The sequence below is a fragment of the Equus przewalskii genome, chromosome 29 (genome assembly GCF_037783145.1).
Source record: "Equus przewalskii isolate Varuska chromosome 29, EquPr2, whole genome shotgun sequence".
In the NCBI taxonomy this organism is placed as follows: domain Eukaryota; kingdom Metazoa; phylum Chordata; class Mammalia; order Perissodactyla; family Equidae; genus Equus; species Equus przewalskii.
Genome location: NC_091859.1, coordinates 1024549 through 1042526, shown reverse-complemented (window position 1 = coordinate 1042526; position 17978 = coordinate 1024549). Strand labels below are relative to the sequence as shown.

Below are 17978 nucleotides of genomic sequence, written 5' to 3'. Positions count from 1 at the left end.
TGGGGAGTGGTGGGAGACAATTTTATACGGTTTGTATAGAGATGAAAACTTTTCAAGCATGCAGATTCATTCACACAGGTACACAAAGATATGCATAAGAATATTCACAATAGTATTATTTATAATATCAAAGGGGGTGAGGGAGGGAGGAAAGGAAAGGTATGAATCTAAATGTCTACAAAGAAAGAAATGATCTAATAAATACTGGGATATTCATTCTTGGGGAATATTATTCAGGAGTTAAGAAAGGATGAGGGAAATTAGAGGGACAGATAGACAGACATGGAAAAAACTGCCAATTATATAAAGTATGACTACATAACTTTTCAAAAGTTTTTCTATACCTGTATAAAACACATAGAACAAGTTCTGGAAGGACACATTTTAAGCTGTTAACAGAGGTTACTTCTGGAAGAGAGAATGGAATAGGGAAAGGTTGAAAGAGGAATTGTAATTTTTATGTTAAAGCCGCTAACTTATTTCAATATTTCAAAGTTAAACTACAGCTATACATTGCTTTAGTAATTACAAAAATAATTTTAATGAGTAAAGTGAAAAAAAGGAGTTCCAGAAGTATAAACTATAACTTCTCAGGACTTTAGTTTATCAATTTGTAAAAGAGGAAGTTGAACTACATAATTATATCTGAGGCCACAAAATGGAAGTATGAAAAGGTTATAAAAAAGAAATCCTTTAAAATCTCAAGCTTTTGTGCAAACAGATCATAGACATATCCAGAAACCACACTTTAGCATATTTTCAGCAAGACTCAGCTAGTAGAATAATCAAGAACTTCCTAGTTCTCAGAGCAGAAAAAGGGACACTTACTTGCCAAGAAAAGCTTGGCATCATTAACAACGTAATCCAAGGCTCTGTGACACTATTAACACTAAAGAGATTTTGACACTTTAACGAAGTGAACCCCAAAGAATCAAATGCAGCACTTTCCCTACCAAAGCATTTCAGGCGACTCTTTCTTTCCTATACATATGTTGGTCAAGTGCTGCCTACTCTCTTTTTCATTTAAGAAAAAGCTGACTTTCCTAAGTAGTTTAGCTATGTAATTTCCTAAATAATTCAGTAATTTACTAAAAATTATTAAAGTACCAGCCACCTTACAAAAAAGTCAAAGATGCACTCATGCTGAGTTCTTTCTGTGTTAACTCTTCAGCACTTTTTGAGGAACAAATTACCTGACCAAAAACTCAAAATTCCGAACCCAGACTTGTAACGTCTTTAGAAAGCAGCCATGTTCAGCTTTCTGACTTGAAGGGTGTGATGTTAATACAAATTAATAATTCTGCCAGAAATGGCACATAGAATAAAACTAATAAATTCACCATTATGTGCTACTAAACCTTAAAAACAACACTAGTTGCATCAGTATATAATTTACTTCAAATGTAAAATAACGGTAACAGTTTTAACTGAATAGCACTTGGTTTTCAAAGCACTCTGATCTCATTTAATCCTCACAACCAAACTGAATGAGTCAGAATAGATCTTATTATCTCCATCTCCATTTTACAGAATAAACTAATACAAAGAGGGGCCGGCGTGGGGGCGCAGCGGTTAAGTGCACACATTCGGCTTCAAGGGCCCGGGGTTCACCGGTTCAGATCCCGGGTGCAGACATGGCACCGCTGGGCACACCATGCTGGGGCAGGCGCCCCACATATAAAGTAGAAGAAGACGGGCATGGATGTTAGCTCAGGGCCAGTCTTCCTCAGTGAAAAGAGGAGGATTGGCAGCAGTTAGCTCAGGGCTAATCTTCCAAAAAGTACAACAAAGAGTTGTTCAGTGACTTTGTTCAAGACCACAGGCATATCAAATGAACAAGTGGATTTCAGATTTCCTGACACCTTCATCCATTAAATCTCAACTACTATTCCCTCAAGAAACTACCAGAAAAATTCCACATGGCTTCCCTAGAGGAAAGCAGTTTCTGAAATTGCTTAGATGTAGAAAATAATGCTGCTTCAGGACTAAAACCAATTTAAATGTCTTTAATTTATAAATCAATGTAGCAGCTAATTAACAATTTGGACTTTAAACAAAAATCCTTAATTTCTCTCCCATCTGAACTCCTAAACATTCCACACAAGAAGCTTAGTCTCTTTTCTATCATTTTGATTTGAATCAGTCATTTTAATGTTATAGCTCTTCACTGTATTTTTTTAAGGGAATTTTTTTTTGCTTACAGCATACGTCTGTCCATCACCCCAGTTTCTGAGTACCTATGTATAATGAAATACAATTCTACAGGTATTAACTACTCAAAATAGTTCAACATACAAAAACAGAAGACCGATTAAAAATTGGATCTTATACAATAGCATGAAGACACTTCTTCATTGGACTCTACAGTGAATTGATTCCTGAGGAATATCATTCTGCCGTAGGATATTCTGCTTCCTATGTTTATCAATGGTAATCATTAACATTTGCGACACTACCTCCAAGTTTGTTTGATATGAAAAATTACTTTGCTACAGGGAACAACTATGATATTAGAACTTTCATGGGAGATAATACTTTATAAAACAGGCTTCCAATTTCTTTACTCTGGTTTTACTCATGATCTCTAATGTAAAATAAAAAGAAAGGTTCAAATGTTATTATTGGCCACATAATATCTCTACTATGTATTACTTTACAAAGCATTTCTACATTATCACATTTGATCTTCACAACTCAATTAGATATATGTTATCATTCCCACTTTGTAATTGAGAAAAAAGGCAAGGAAGTTACGTGACTTGATCAAGGTTCTCTCTGGGGTGGAGACTCAGAGGTCTGCTCTGACAAGTTTTGTCTGTCCAAAAAGTACATAATGAAAAAGGCAATCAACTTAAGGCTCAGCACCCATGCTCAGCACCCATGGACACTGACAAAATGGTTCCAGGATCCTATGTGCTAGTATTTCAACCTGAGGGAGTAACCAGTGACCAGTGCCATGAACATGAATAGGCTCTCTATGCTACAGGAAGAAAGAAAAGGCATCAGCGATGCCTCTGCTTCTTTCTACTACCTAAGACGGGAGGGAAGATGAAGAGTTCACAGGCACAACAGGAAAAGAATATACAGGTCAGGAAACAGGACAAGAAAAAATTATATTCCAAGGAGGTGAAAAGCAATGAAAACTGATGTCAGGAAGCTGGCAAGTGGAAAGCTAAGAGAAGAAAAAGACTGAGACAAAAGTCTGCACTACTCGAGATGCACAACATGTCTGAGACTCCTTCTACAGAGAACCCACACTCTAAGTTATCAGCAGCAAGCATCCCAAATAGCAAGACAACGTGTAGGCAGTAAAGACTTCCCACGATTACTACCTTAGGGATACAGAGGCATCGAACGTAAAAATAAAACAGCCTAATCACTTCCCTAGCATATGTATTTGAGACAGTACTAAAAGTCTATGTCAGATTCTCCACGTCTAACAACTCACTAATTTGTGATATTTTATAAGGGAACAAATTATATGGTAAAAATATATCTGAAATACATGTCTAATGGCGATATAAATGGTGTTTTCATTTCATCTTTCAGTTCATTTGGCAGAGAAAGCTGAGTATGAAAACTAAGTATGAAAGGTGAGTATAAAACAGGATACATAGCTGTTGTCAAAATCAGGATTTGGGTGGTTTGGGATGTTTTGTTTTGTTTTTTTGGACCATTATTCCTGTACAGTCCAATCTTTCAAAATCCAGAGGTAATGTGTTTGATAAGAAGAACCCAAATTGAAATGTGAAGAGAATGAACAAACTACCCAAAGAAAAATAAGATATCAAATATCATAAAAGACAAAGGTGCAACTGATTGAGAAAAACAAAACTGGAGGAAGTACCCAGTACTTAGTACCCAGTACTAAGTAGAGGACAAACGAGGACTTTAAAAAGAAAACATGACACAACAGCAATGTTCAAAAAATACCAGTAATAATAAAAACAATGCAAGAAACTAAGTACTACAGAAGTTAGCAGGGTGGTTACTTAGGGACGAAGGGTGCATGGAAGGCCTTCTGGAGTGGCTACAAAGGTCGGTCTCTCGAACCGAGTGGTGGTTAGAAAGATGTCTGCCTTATGACTCATTAAGTTATACGAGTGTGATTTTCTGCATATAAGTTTTCTTTTACAACCAAAATGCTAAAAATTACTGGTGATAAACACAAAATGTAAAGTTTTAAATTGAATTTAAACCAAATCTCAAGAGTACTAGAGGGATATTGTCAGGTGGAAATCATGACATGAATTCAACAATGGAAGAACACACCTTGAGAAAAAGAAAGGGAAGAGGGACAGATCAAGCAGATTTGAGGGAGGAACACCACCTACCACTAAGTGTACCCGCAAAAAAAAGGGAGGGAATGCTATTGTTGTGGAGAGTATATATAAACTACTAGTGAAATGAGGAAAAAGATACTCTAAAATATATTACAAACTGGCATAAAGCCACCCTACAGATGTGATGACAACCTTGAGCTATCCAAATATCTACTGGCATTCTGGAAACACTTAGCATCTGATAACATTCTTGAATATCTTGTTGACAATGTCACCTCTCAGAAGGTACATGACAGAAGAGAATTAATATAGACCAACAAGAAAGAAACAGTTATTAACAAAAACTCTGGAAGAAAAAGACCATCTCAGAGTTTATAACGACAAAGGAAACAAATTTGAAACACAAACATTCATCCTGGGCTTGAGGAAAAAAAAAAAAGACCTATTTGTGGGTATTAAACCAAAAACAGAGAGGAAAAAAATACCCTATAATGACTTACACTTCCAGCCAAGACAGAGTGACAGAAACTGGATTTATCCTCCCACCAGAAAAAAAGGCCAAATCCATGAAAGAATGGTTTTCAACGGGTAATGAAGGACAGCGACTGCTAAATGAAAGAAAACGAATGAAGTGAGTCACACAATTGCCCTAGTTCACTGTCTTGAGAGTTTCCAGCTGTGGTAATGGGAGAGAAAACCCAGAAAGTGTCCAGTGGTCTCCGTGCATTGAGGACACAGAGCTGGAAACTGGGGGAAGTCAAGACAGAGCTCACAGGACAGAGGACTCGAGAACAGAGAAATGCAGAGAGAGAACTCAAGAGACGTGCAGAGGTCCTTGAGTACTCGGCAGAGTTCTGATCACTGCATGTGTATCAGTAAACCACCTATGGCCAGGGGGAAAAGCCACCTGAAATACTAGCAGCAGCAATCTGCAGGCTCACACAGACCTGTTCCCTCTAGAGTGGGAAACCGACTTCACAGGGCATTGGGCAGGGTACTCAGAATAGTCTTACCTCAGCAGGGGGACAAAATTAGTTTCACAGTAAATGCTGCGCTGATATCATCTAACAAAGTTTAAAAGCAAGACCCAAAAGTATCAAATTCTTTCCACATAACTTCAGTGCCTTCCAGGATAAAAATTCAAGAATATTTTAGGAGCCGGCTCCGTGGCCGAGTGGTTAAGTTCGCGTGCTCCGCTGCGGCGGCCCAGGATTCGGATCCCGGGCGCGGACATGGCACTGCTCGTCAGGCCACACTGAGGCAGTGTCCCACATCCCACCACTAGAAGGACCTACAGCTAAGATATACAACTATGTACGGGGGGGTGGGGGTAGGAGATAAAGCAGAAAAAAAGAATATTTTACAGAATACGAAAATATCTAGCACCCAAAAAGATAAAATTCACAATATGTGACATCTGATTTAAAAAAATTGCCAAGCATGCTAACAGTCAGGAAAATAGAACCCATAATGAGGAGGAAAATCAACAAAATTAAATATGACCCAAAATGACACAAACAACCGAATTAGTAAGAAGGATATTAAAGCATTATCACTGAATTCCATATGTTCAAGACACTGCAGAAAAGTAAGAACCTGCTAAGAGAAGACATCCAAAACATAAAAAGGGACCAGCCCAGGGGCGTAGTGGTTAAGTTCATATGCTCTGCTTCAGTGGTCGGGGATTCATAGGTTCAGATCCTGGGCATGGACCTGCACACCGCTCATCAAGCCATGCTGTGGCAGTGTCTCACAAACAAAAGAGAGGAAGACTGGCACAGATGTTAGATCAGGGACAATCTTCTTCAAGCAAAATGAGGAAGACTGGCAACAAAGGTTAGCTCAGGGCCAACCTTCCTAACTAAAAAAGAAAGAAAGAAAAAGGAATAAACTAATGATACATCCAACAACTAGAAAGAATCTCAAAATAATTATGCTAAATGAAGAAAAGCCAAAAGTAGAGTACATACTATATACTTCCACTTATATAAAATTCTAGAAAATGCAAACTAATCTATAGCGACAAAAAGCAGCTCAGCGGTTTCCTGTGGACAGCCTGAAGGCAGTGATACGTTTCAATGAGTCAAAAAGAAGCTGAGTGGTAGAAATGTCATTATCTTGATTGTGTCAATGGGTTGATAGCATATACATAGATCAAAAGCCATCAAATTACACACTACGTGCAACTTACTATCAATTATACCTCAATAAAGCTATAGAAAAAATAACTTACATGGAAAATCTATTGTTTTAAACTATAAAACCCTACATAAAAGTAAATACATAACTAGAGATATTTCAGTAAAAAAAGGAGAAAGAAAAATAAGTTATCTTGCCTCAAAAAAAAATTTAAAATCTCACCCTATCTGTTCTTCATTGGGGATTAAGTGTCCACAGGGAGCAACTATAAAGGGCATTCAAAGACTTGTCACTTGGTGGTGCTAAACTAACTATATAAGTGATTCAACTTTTATTAGGCACTTACATGCCAGATACCATGGAGAGCAGAAAAATAAACTATGTACCTGGTAACGTTATAAAAAGGTAAAATCTTTACACAGGAACAAGGTGTAAGGGTACCGAAGAAAGGAAAAAAGCTTTCCATTTGGAATAAAATTGTATCACGCCCTCTGGGCTCTCGTTTATTGTGAAATATTTGCTGAGATGCCCAGGCAGGTAAGCATATTTATAAAACCTTCAATGACGGCCTGCTGACGGCAACAGAAACTGCAGTTTTCCTTCAGCAAAGGAACCTAAGTCAGGTATAACTTATTAAAAGAATTCTGGGGACCACAGCAAATGTTTTAGAATAAACTTACTAACCTCTAATTCAGCAAAAGTTAGAATTAAAAGGCAAAAAAGAGGCATGCCAATAGATAAATTCAACTATCTAGATAAAAAGAGATGTACTTGGGACAATCCAACTCAAAACCATGCTACTTCCTGAGAGAAAAAGCTGAAACAGTTAAAGAAGTTGTACAATACAGTAGCAAGTAATTTTTTATATTGTTCCTACACTTAAAGAGGATGGGGTTTTTATTTGTATTACAATTAGCATAATCTCTATTTGCAAAACCTAAAGAGAAATGAAAACATTCAACCCAAATGTTTTAAATTTACTATTAAGCTTAGGGATAAAATTCTTGCCCTAAATCTCTGTTCAAACATGATAATCCAGTCCTTATCATACATAACATACATTCTTGGACTTTAGCAACTACGTGAATTTTATAAGCTAAATTTAACAACAAAAAGTTACAAAAATTCATTTCTTTAAAACTATTCAGCACATAGATAATTTAAACTTATGGTCAGAGAAGGTATCCCCAAGAAACGCCAGTGTGAACCCAGAACTTCTAATGAACTCCACATCCAAATACCTAAGCACCTACTTGATATCTCCATTTGAATAAGTCACAGTCATCTTAAATTTAGCGTGCTTTTTCCTATATCTGCTCTCCTGATATTTCCAACTCTGTCAAAGACATCCCATCCACCCGGTTCTTCTCAATGACTCTTTCACCATCCCCACCCTGTCTCCTAATCCCTCAACTCTTCACCTCTGACACTGACCCCTCCTCATTTCTAGCCTGTGTTGATAAAAGAACATTTTGATCTCTCTTCCTCCAATTTGGTCACCCTCCAATAATCTGTGTAAGCTATGTAATGAGTAACCACTGCCCAATCTGATCTTTATAAAATGTATATCCGGGTGCCACACCTGAGCTTCAAAACCTTCTGATCCACCCCTGTCCTCCACAGCTACACAACAGCTGACACTCCCCAATACAAACGAACTTCCTGCCTTGCACCACTGTGAACCCACCTGTTCCCTCAAAGCCTTGTGCCTTTCTTGTGTGTGCATTCTGCTCCCTCTACCTGGAAAAGCCTTTTACTCCTCTCTGCAAATAACTTCTACTAAATTCTTCAAAAGAGCACAAGAACCTGTCCAAACTCTTCCAACCACCCCCATTCCACCTAATATGCTTTAGAAGTTTCTTCGCTCATAGACTCGACACATTTACTGAGCACCAACTAGATGCTGGGAATAAAAGGTGTTGGTGGAAAAACACACACCGAAAAAAACATCTGACTACATTAGTAACGTCATCTAAACCAATAAATGAATGGTCATAGCAGAGTGTGATGGAAGTATGCATAGGATCCTGAATGAGATGTCATTTTCAGTTATTCGTTGAGTAACTACATGGTGAATGCCTACAACGTGCCAGGTACAGAGGAAGCTTCCAGGTATAAATAAGTAAAAGTCAGTCATTGCCCTCATAGCACTTACAATTTAATTGGGGATTAGGATAAGAAAACATAATTACAACATATGACAGAAGTATGAACAGGCTGTCACAGCAAGCCCTAATAAACCATATCTAACCTAGACTTACAGGGCTCAGGGAAGATGAGTCTTAACTAGAATGGAATATAAATTGGGACCTGAAGAATGGAATTTTAACTGGGAGAAGGAATACCTTCTTGGCAGAGGGTGTATGTTCTACAGAGAGCAGTAGTTCAGCACATGGTTGCAACCCAGATCAGACAATAGAAGATAAAGAGTTTAGAGACAAAAGTAGACATCAGATCAGATCATAAAGAGTTTTATCAGCCATGCTCAAGAATTTGAGAATTTGGAATTTATTCTAAAGACAATCTTTGCCACCTAAAAGCCATCAGAAAGTTCTAGCAGGGGAATGCCATGGTCATACTCGCCTTTTCTAAGCCAACAAACTAGCTGCAGAGCCAAGAATGAACAGCTACGGTAATCTGGAGGAGAGCTTCACAGCGGCTTGAACTAAGGCAGTGGCAGTGGGGATAAGGAAAGGCAGGCAGATGGTTTAGAAAGATACATAGAGGGTCGAATGGTATGTACCTGGTAGTCATGATAGGACTTTATGACTGATTAGATGTTGGAGGTGAAGGGGAGAGGAGTCAAGAACAAAATTGAGTGGATGAGGTTATTCACTGAGAAAGATTACAGAAGGAAGAACGTAACAGTGCATTTTACCTGGAACATGCTGCTCAGTGATGACTGAAGAACTCAAAGAAATGTAGAACATAGGTGGTATTAAGGGTAACGAATCACAGAAATTTTGAGTGTGAAGACACTGAGATGTTAAGGATGGGACAACTCTCGATGAAGGGCAGCCAGCAGAACCATTATTGCTTCTTCAGGGGATTAGCGCACCAACAACGTCAGACAGGAGAACAGGAATAACTTAGCGGTCTGGGGAGGTACCGAGGACTAACTGAACAACTTCTCTTATACCATTATGCCAACAACTACATACATGTACTATAGTATTGTACAATAAGAGACAGTAAATAAATTTCACAAGGATTTCCTTCCACCAAAAAGTGAAAATAAAAAGGCTGGGTTAGGGGCTGGCCCCGTGGCCGAGTGGTTAAGTTCGCGCGCTCCGCTGCAGGCGGCCCAGTGTTTCGTTGGTTCGAATCCTGGGCGCGGACATGGCACTGCTCATCAAACCACGCTGAGGCAGCGTCCCACATACCACAACTAGAGGAACCCACAACAAGAAATATACAACTATGTACTGGGGGGCTTTGGGAGAAAAAGGAAAAAGTAAAATCTTAAAAAAAAAAAAAGGCTGGGTTATAATTTTTTACCTAGTCCCAGCAGCTACGTCACATTGAAGCAGACTTAACATTTAAATTCTTTTCCAAAAAAGCCATGTTTTTACTAATTTACAAAGTGAAATTGTTAAAATTGAAAACTATTGTACCATGTCAAGAATAAAGTCTGTGTTTAATCACTCCTGTATCCAAAGAATTCAGCACATGGAAAGTACTCAAAGGTTTGTTAAACTAAAGAATGCCAGAAAACTAAAGAAAGAAGACATACTTCATATTGTATCCTCTAACAGGAAGTTACTACCATGTTACAAGATCTAGTCCAGGAAAAGAAAAATTCTCCAGGAAAAACCTACTAGATACTAAGAATATTCTTTATCTTTTTTTTTTTTTTTTTAAAGACTGGAACCTGGGCTAACAACTGTTGCCAATCTTTTTTTTTTTTCCCTGCTTTATCTCCCCAAACCCCCTCCCCCACATAGTTGTATATCTTAGTTGCAGGTCCTTCTAGTTGTGGGATGTGGGACGCCACCTCAACGTGGCCTGATGAGCGGTGCCATGTCCGCGCCCAGGATCCGAACCCTGGGCTGCCACAGCAGAGCGTGCGAACTTAACCACTGGGCCACAGAGCCGGCCACCTTTATCTTTCTTAAGGAGAGGGTTTCGCAGGACTATAAGCATATCTAAAAGGAACTGGAAGGGGCCAAATTTAAGCTACAAAATAAATTCTTATGAGAATGCCATCAAAACAAACTCTAAGAAAAAATAACAGCTGATTTCCCAATTGTTTCAAGTTATTGTCAACAAAACCAAATTCTAGTATACTCATAATAAAAACAGAGACCTAGAGTGAAATGGAAGTGTACTAAAATAGGACTTTTTAACTCCAAAACAAGAGTGCTTTAATGAACCCATCTCTCTCACTCTAGTCCCCCCTCATTTTCTCTACCTTCTTGCTCATTCCTCTTCACTGAATATCGACTACGTGCCAGAACCTATGCTAGATGCATGTGAAACATTTCAGGCCCTGACCTCATGATGACAAGTCAGTCTAAAGGTCTTCAGAACAATAACATTCACTAAAACATCACCCACTTCAACGACTTGAAACTCACACTGCATTTCTTATTTAGGCAAGATAAAGCGGTAATTGTTAGTGAATGTTTTCCTTCTGAAGAACTGAAGTCTATATGCTCCAAGGTAAGGGGCTATTTAATGTATCCCTAATGCTTAATATAGTACCTGGAACAAATGAGATGCATTATAAATGTTGAATAAATGAATGAAAGTAAACTGTAACCATCATCAGGGACACTGGTTATAAAGCTAAAACCTATTTCAGGCATCTCCTCTCTCCCACCCTCTCTGATTGGTAAGCTCAACTTAGTCCATTAATTCAACCCTGTTCACCTGTTAAAGAAAAAGCAGAATGGCTTTTAGAAGCAGTGTCCCTATTTCTCCCCTCAATATTCACAAGAGGATGTCACTCTTTCCCCCTCCCATTTCACTGAGTGTGAAAACATATGTTTCTACACATATATAGCAACAAAGAATAGCTGAACTCCAAACTAATTGAGGTTTATAATTAAGATCACTTTCAAAAGCTCAGCTAAGAAAAACAACGTATGTGCAAAACTGAGTACATCACTCAACTCGACAAAAGCCTACCCTTGAATTTAGTCAAATCATCAGAGAACTGAATACATCAAACTGGTACCCTGTATTTACTGAACTACTGAACCATCTACTAGCATAAAACCATCAGCATACTAAGGGGCATTACAGAGTCTTTTTTTTTTTACCAAAAGGACACAATATGCCATATAATCACATTCACTATAATACACAATCTAAAGAACTTATAGGACTTTATTCTCTGGTGTAATCTTCAGAAACTAGGTTTTTGGGTTTCTGCTTTTGGTTTTACTTTACTGTGGATCCTATAATTCTTATAACTGATCAAGTTCTCCTCTTTACTTTGGCTGCTAAAAAACTTAGAGCCAAACTGTAGCCCACTAAAGGACACAGTTTATTTAATAATTGTACTTTCTGTTCCCTCTACCTTTCCTACCTTTATTTACGTTCCTTTTGCCTCATTTTCCCCCCAACCCATTTTACATGACTATATTGCTTTTATATGGCAGTCTTAATCTCTTAGTGGAAAATGGCAGCAAAAATAAACATTCAACTATTTCCAAACCAATAATAACAATCTTAAGACAGTCTGAAAGATCTTCCTTAACAATAGTAATAACAGCAGGTAACATTTATCAAGCACTTACTTGACACCAGGCACTATTCTAAACATTTTGCAAATATTAACTCATTTAATCCTTTCTACAACTCCACGATGGAAATATAACCATTATCCCCTATTTTACAAATGAGAAAACTGAGGCACAGGGAAGTTAAGAAATCTGCCCAAAGTAAGACAGCTACAAAGCAGTGGAGCTGGGGTCTGAACCCAGGCAATTACACTCCATCTCCTTAACCAGTGCCCTATTGTGACGATTTTTCATTCATCAAAACTCCATGACTTCTAGAGCCAGCCAGGTGGCCCGGGTTTCCTGGTCACAGAACCACACCACCTGTCCGCCAGTTGCCACGCTGTGGCAGTGGCTCACATAGAAGAACTAGAAGGATTTACAACTAGGATATACAACCATGCACTGGGGCTTTGGGGGGGGGGCGGGAAGAGGAAGATGGCATCTGGCAACAGATGTTAGCTCAGGGCAAATCTTTCCCTGCAAAAAATAAAACAAAAAACTACATGACTTCTAAAACAAGATATTTTTCAATTGTTAAAATAACAACGAGAATTAAAACTAGACATAACCTCAAAAATAAATTACACACCCATACCAAAAACTATATTCTAAATTTTTAAAATTCTGCCATACCCAACCAATGACTTGTAGGGAAATTATGATAATGAATAACACCTACAACAGCCTCTATTATGTGCCAGGCTTCATTCTAATATATTTACTTATTAACCCACCTAACGATTCCATAAAGTAGGTATTATAATCGTCCTCACATTACAGATGAGGAGACTGAAACACAGAGAGATTAAGTAATTTAACTGAAGTCACTAGTAAGTGCAAAGTTAGCTTTTGAAACTAGTTTAGCTCGAGTCCAAGCTCTTAAATCTCATCTTACACTGCTTCTCCATATGACAGAGATTAACTCCCTCCCTCCCTACACTCAAAGTTCAAAGTAAGCAAAGTGGACTTACTAGAAAAATGACTCTACATCCTAGATCTTAACACTGAGACAGAGATTCTAATTCAACACAGCTGGGTTGTGGCCCAGCATCTGTATTTTTTAAAAGTACCATACATGATCCTTGTGAGCCTTGGTTAACATCCACCGCCCTGGGTTTCTAAACTAGACAGGTCTTAGCTGATCCCTTGCGGGGAAATAAATAAATACAGACAGAAACACACATACATCCTCATAAATATATACATTCTTCCTTGTTCGCCTTTCCCAAAGAAACAACACTAGGAAGTAAGGAAGCCTAAGATAAAGCTAGAAAGGTAACATGGCTTTTTATGTCATATTAACCAACCTTGAGTATTATTTTAATGGTAACAGTAACAAAATAAAGATTTTTTTGTTTGTCTTTTAAAGCAAGAGACAATCGGATTTGTGCATTAGAAAAATAACTCTAGCAGTGGTGGAGGGGAGGACTGCAAGCAAAGAGATTGCAGACGGAAAAATCAGCCAAGAACTCACGACTAGAGGCTGACGAAAGGCCTGAATAAACTAAGCACTGAAGAGGATGCTGCAAACTTAAGAAACCTCTTTAAGGTAAAACTGGTAGACCTGGTTATGGTTAAATGTTGTTACAGAAATGGACATCTCTAAGTTTGTTTTTCATGGAACAAAGTGAATGACAAAGCCATTAAACTAGATCTGAACTTACTGAGGGAAGAATAAGTGGGTTTTGCTGGTCATGATAGCATTATCTGGAAGAGGGGCACCTTTTGGCATGGAAAAATAGTTAATGTGGAGTGATGGGAATGGTTGTGAATGTGCAATTAGTGAGAATAAATGAGGTGATGAAGCAGAGCTACGAAATAAAAGACTCATTTTAAGAAGTCAGATTACAAAAGGCAGTGGTTTGAAGGAAAGGGTGAAAAAAGTCTTAGATTCCAAAACTCTGTTTCATCACCTCAACGGTTCTTTCAAAATCATCCCACACCTGAAAGAGCTAAGTGTAGTTCAAATGGAAAGGATCCACTCTTGGCAAGAACTAGATTGGATCAGTCAAGATGGAAAAATCAAACAGGATAACATTCGAATACATACTGAGTCAAGTAGAAATCAGCACCCATCCTGAACACAAAAACTCACAAGACAACCAAAGAGCATGAATAATCCAAAAATGATGACCAACCTATCATTTAAAATATCCAGTAAGTAAAAGTATTTAATCTTTTTTAAATGCTTTTATTATTTCATGTAATCCTAACAACTCCAATCCAAGAAATAATGACTGGCATCACCTCCATTCTGGAGATAAAGAATGGAAGGACAGAGAAGTCATCCTTCTCAATTTCCCAAGGTTACATGCGCCTGGTCTAGTAGTCCATACACCAAACCACAAACGCTGTCAAACAATTCCAAATGGGATAAGGAGGGCAGCATAGAGAAAATGAATGAAACTCAAGGAATGAGGAAGTACCACGACAAGTAAATAGGCCTTAGTGTTGGATGAGTAATTACCAGACCCAACTGTTTACGAAATACTCCCGCAATGAGAAATGCTACCAGCAACCAGGCATGATAGTCCTAAATAACAGGCATTAACCTATGCCCTCAGAAGGTGAACAGGCACCATACAACGAAACCTCCTCCGCACCTAATCCTAGTTCCTAACAAACTGGGAGGACGGCCCGTGACCACCTTGTAAGACAGCGCCACAGATACTCCCACGGGAACATCACAGAGACGCCTAGGAAATAAATGTCTTAACCAACGCTTCCTAGACACGCGTGGGATGGTGTAAATCTCCAACTCCCGGAGTGGAAACATGCCCTCCTGCGCACAACCACCAACCAACTCGGCAGTCCGGTAAAATGGATCCAACACACTCTTTTCTTCTGAGCGCACAACTGCATAGCACCTGTTTTCAGCTCCTCCCGAAAGAAACACAGATGCCCTCATCAAAGTGAAGCAGAGAAAGGCAGGGGCAAGTAGATTAACGCCTCAAAGGAAAAGGGAAAAGATACTGGAGTCGAAAGAATAGACACAAAGAACCAGAGTGAGAAAACAGCCAGAAAAAGAGAGGAACTAAGCCACCTCCTACCCCTTAGGAAAGGCCTGCGTACACAGAGAAGACAGAGAAGGCGCCGGACCAGGGCCGCGCCGGGGCCGGCTGGCCGCGGGACAGGAGGGGGGTCTCGTCCCGGCGGAGCCGGCGTTCCCGAGGAAACAGCTGACCCACCACGTCCTCTCTCCCACATCCGCCGCAGGCCGCTCCTGATACGGAAAGCCCCCCGCCCGGCCGGCCGGCCCCCACGCAGCAAAAGCACCCCATGGCGTAGAAAAGCAGGGGTGTCCCCGGGCCGTTACCCACCTTCCCGCTCACAGCCCCAGCCGCCGCCATCTTTCCTGCGCGTGCCTGTGATGACGTAGCAGCGCCTCACGTGTCTCTCGGACTCACAACAACATCCGGCAAAACCAGGCAGACATCCGGGCGGGAAAGGGGCGGGCAGTAGCGGGAAGGCTCCGAGGGGCGGGGCGAGCGCCTGACGCAGGCGTGCTGAGTGCGGCTCAGAGGCAGCCGAGTCCCCGAGGCGTGTTGCGGAAGCGCGCGTTTATCTTCCCCAGGAGCGGGGCTACGTTGCGGTGTTTCTGCCTGGGGCTTGCCTGGGCGCGAGCCTGTGAGCCGTTGGCAGGCTTCAGTTCAGTAGGAGGGAGAGGACGCCGTGTTAGGGGCAGCAGACCTGGTGCTGGCTTTGTGGCCGCAGGCGACTCTGCCACCAGCGGCCTGGCTGTCCCCGGGGCAGCGGGGTGGTGAGGCTGGGATGCAGATGAAGGGAATGCCAGCCCCCGAGGCGCGGGCCTGGCCGCCGCCCCGAGCGAGGGGTCCGGAGGGAGCGGGCGAGCCGCGGGGCCCGCCCGGCCTGGGCGCTGGTCACCGTGCGGCCGGAAGAGAGTGTCCGAACTCGGCCAAGCTTGGGGCCGCACGAGGAGCGCCGCCGCAGAGCCGGTGTAGGGCCTCAGGGGACGATGGTATGAGGTGGTTTCTTTTGCTCTCAGCGCCATACCGGAATGTCAGAGAATGGTTGGATAGACCCTTGATGGCTCTGGCCGAGATCCGGGACTTCCCGTACCCTGGCGCGGTATAAAAGTCCCTTTTGTACGCAAACACCTGCCCCCCCGGAGGCGCTTCTCTCTTCACACAGTGGGGAGAGACCAGAGGCTTTTGAGGTTAGTTAGGTGGCAACCAAAGGGAACAACAGAAGACAAGGGTCGCCGCTTCTGTGGATGCTGGGAACTGAGGGTAGGAGAGGCGGCAGGGCTTGCAGGGCTTGCAGGGCTTGCAGGGCTTGCAGGGCTTGCAGGGCTTGCAGGGCTTGCAGGGCTTGCAGGGCTTGCAGGGCTTGGGTGTGTAGCGCCCAGCCCACCCTGCATCGGAGGCAACTCACGTGGGAGGGAAAAATGAGCTGGGACTGACTGTGTTAGTGGTACCCGGTGACAAATAGAAATGGCACGCAATAGGATATATTGGAGTATATGAGGAAGCCATTTGGTGTAAACCTAATGTGGCCTGACTTTGTTTTTTCCAAAAGGGCCTGTCTGTGGCCTTGAGCACGCATTGTATATCTGCTTTAAAACATTTCCTATGGCAAGAACAAATGGCCTTAAGATAAAGGTGCAACTTCCCCCTACATTGGCATTTCCCTAAGGATAAGCGTCTTTCCTCAGACTGGGAACTGTTTGCTGCACTCACCTGTACGGCCCAGCTCACCTGCGACCCCCTCAGCTCACCTGTACCGCCCGGCTGGAGGCGGAAGACCTGCTTCCTGCTGTGTCCGTCAATCGCTGTGCCGACAGGGCACTCTTGTGACTATTGTAAGAGGGACATTTCAATCATATGTGAAACATGCTCTTTGAGGGTATATAACCAGCCTGTGATCCCGCCTCTTTGGAGTGCTCCATTCCTTTGTGGAAAAACTCCCCTGGGCTGTATGGTCCTCACATTTCAGCTCAGAATAAACTCACCCCAATTTTTATTTGTAGGTTGGTTATGGATTACTTGCGTCAACAGGGGTGAGGTTAGAGAAAAATTTTAATGAGACATTTCTTACACCCCGTGTTTTGGAGAAGAGTTGAAGCCCTCAGTACAGTGCCAGGAAGAGAATACTCAATAAATGGTAGCTGTTATTTATATAGGTTTGGGAATTAAAGACTTCTCATTGAAAATTTGGCATCCTATGTTCATCTGCTACTTTCTGATCTTCTTAAACCTCATCCTCCAACTGCCGCTTAAATGCTGGTGCTACCCAGGGGCAATCCTTGGGATTCTTCTACTTTTTTTCCAAACACATTCTTGGGCCATTATCTTCATATTCTGGTATCACTGCCTCCTATGTGATAATGATTCCCAAATAGCTCCAGCCCAGTCTCTCTTTCTTAAACTCTAGAACCTCCACCTACTGCCTGCTGGACCTTTTTACTGGAATGACCCACTCACACCTCAAAAGTTCGTAAACCTTCACTACTTAAAGTGTAATCTGCAGACAAGCAGCACCAACATCAGCTGGGAGTGTGTTAGAAATGCAGAATCTCAGGTCCCATCCCAACACTACTGAGCCAAAATCCGCACTGTAACAAGATCCCAGGAGATTTGTGTGCACGTTAAATTTTGAGAAGCACAGCCTTAAATGAAACTTAAATTTTACTTTTGTTCTCTGAAAATTACTACTATTTGCTGAACTAGAGATGCAGTCAAGACACAATTTCTTCAGTTTCTCCAGTTTCTGCTATCGTGTTACCCCTTTCTGCTTTATCTTCTAGAGAGCTCGTGGGAGACATCCCCACTGTGTCTCTCCTCTGCGTCCCCACTACCACTTCCAC

The 17978-nt window shown here is 41.2% G+C and overlaps 1 protein-coding gene across 2 annotated transcripts in view; it reads right to left on the bottom strand.

Annotated features, from left to right (window-relative positions):
* The window catches only part of TBC1D15 (TBC1 domain family member 15), a 56876-nt gene extending 40853 nt beyond the window's left edge, over window positions 1-16023 (bottom strand). Inside the window, exon 1 of one of the 2 annotated variants that reach the window (XM_070600413.1) lies at window positions 15472-16023. In XM_070600413.1, coding sequence (XP_070456514.1) covers window positions 15472-15501 — 30 coding nt within the window. In that variant the 5' untranslated portion in view covers window positions 15502-16023. The remainder of the gene's footprint in view (window positions 1-15471) is intronic. The other variant, XM_070600412.1, reaches the window with a different exon arrangement.
* Window positions 16024-17978: the final 1955 nt, after the last annotated feature.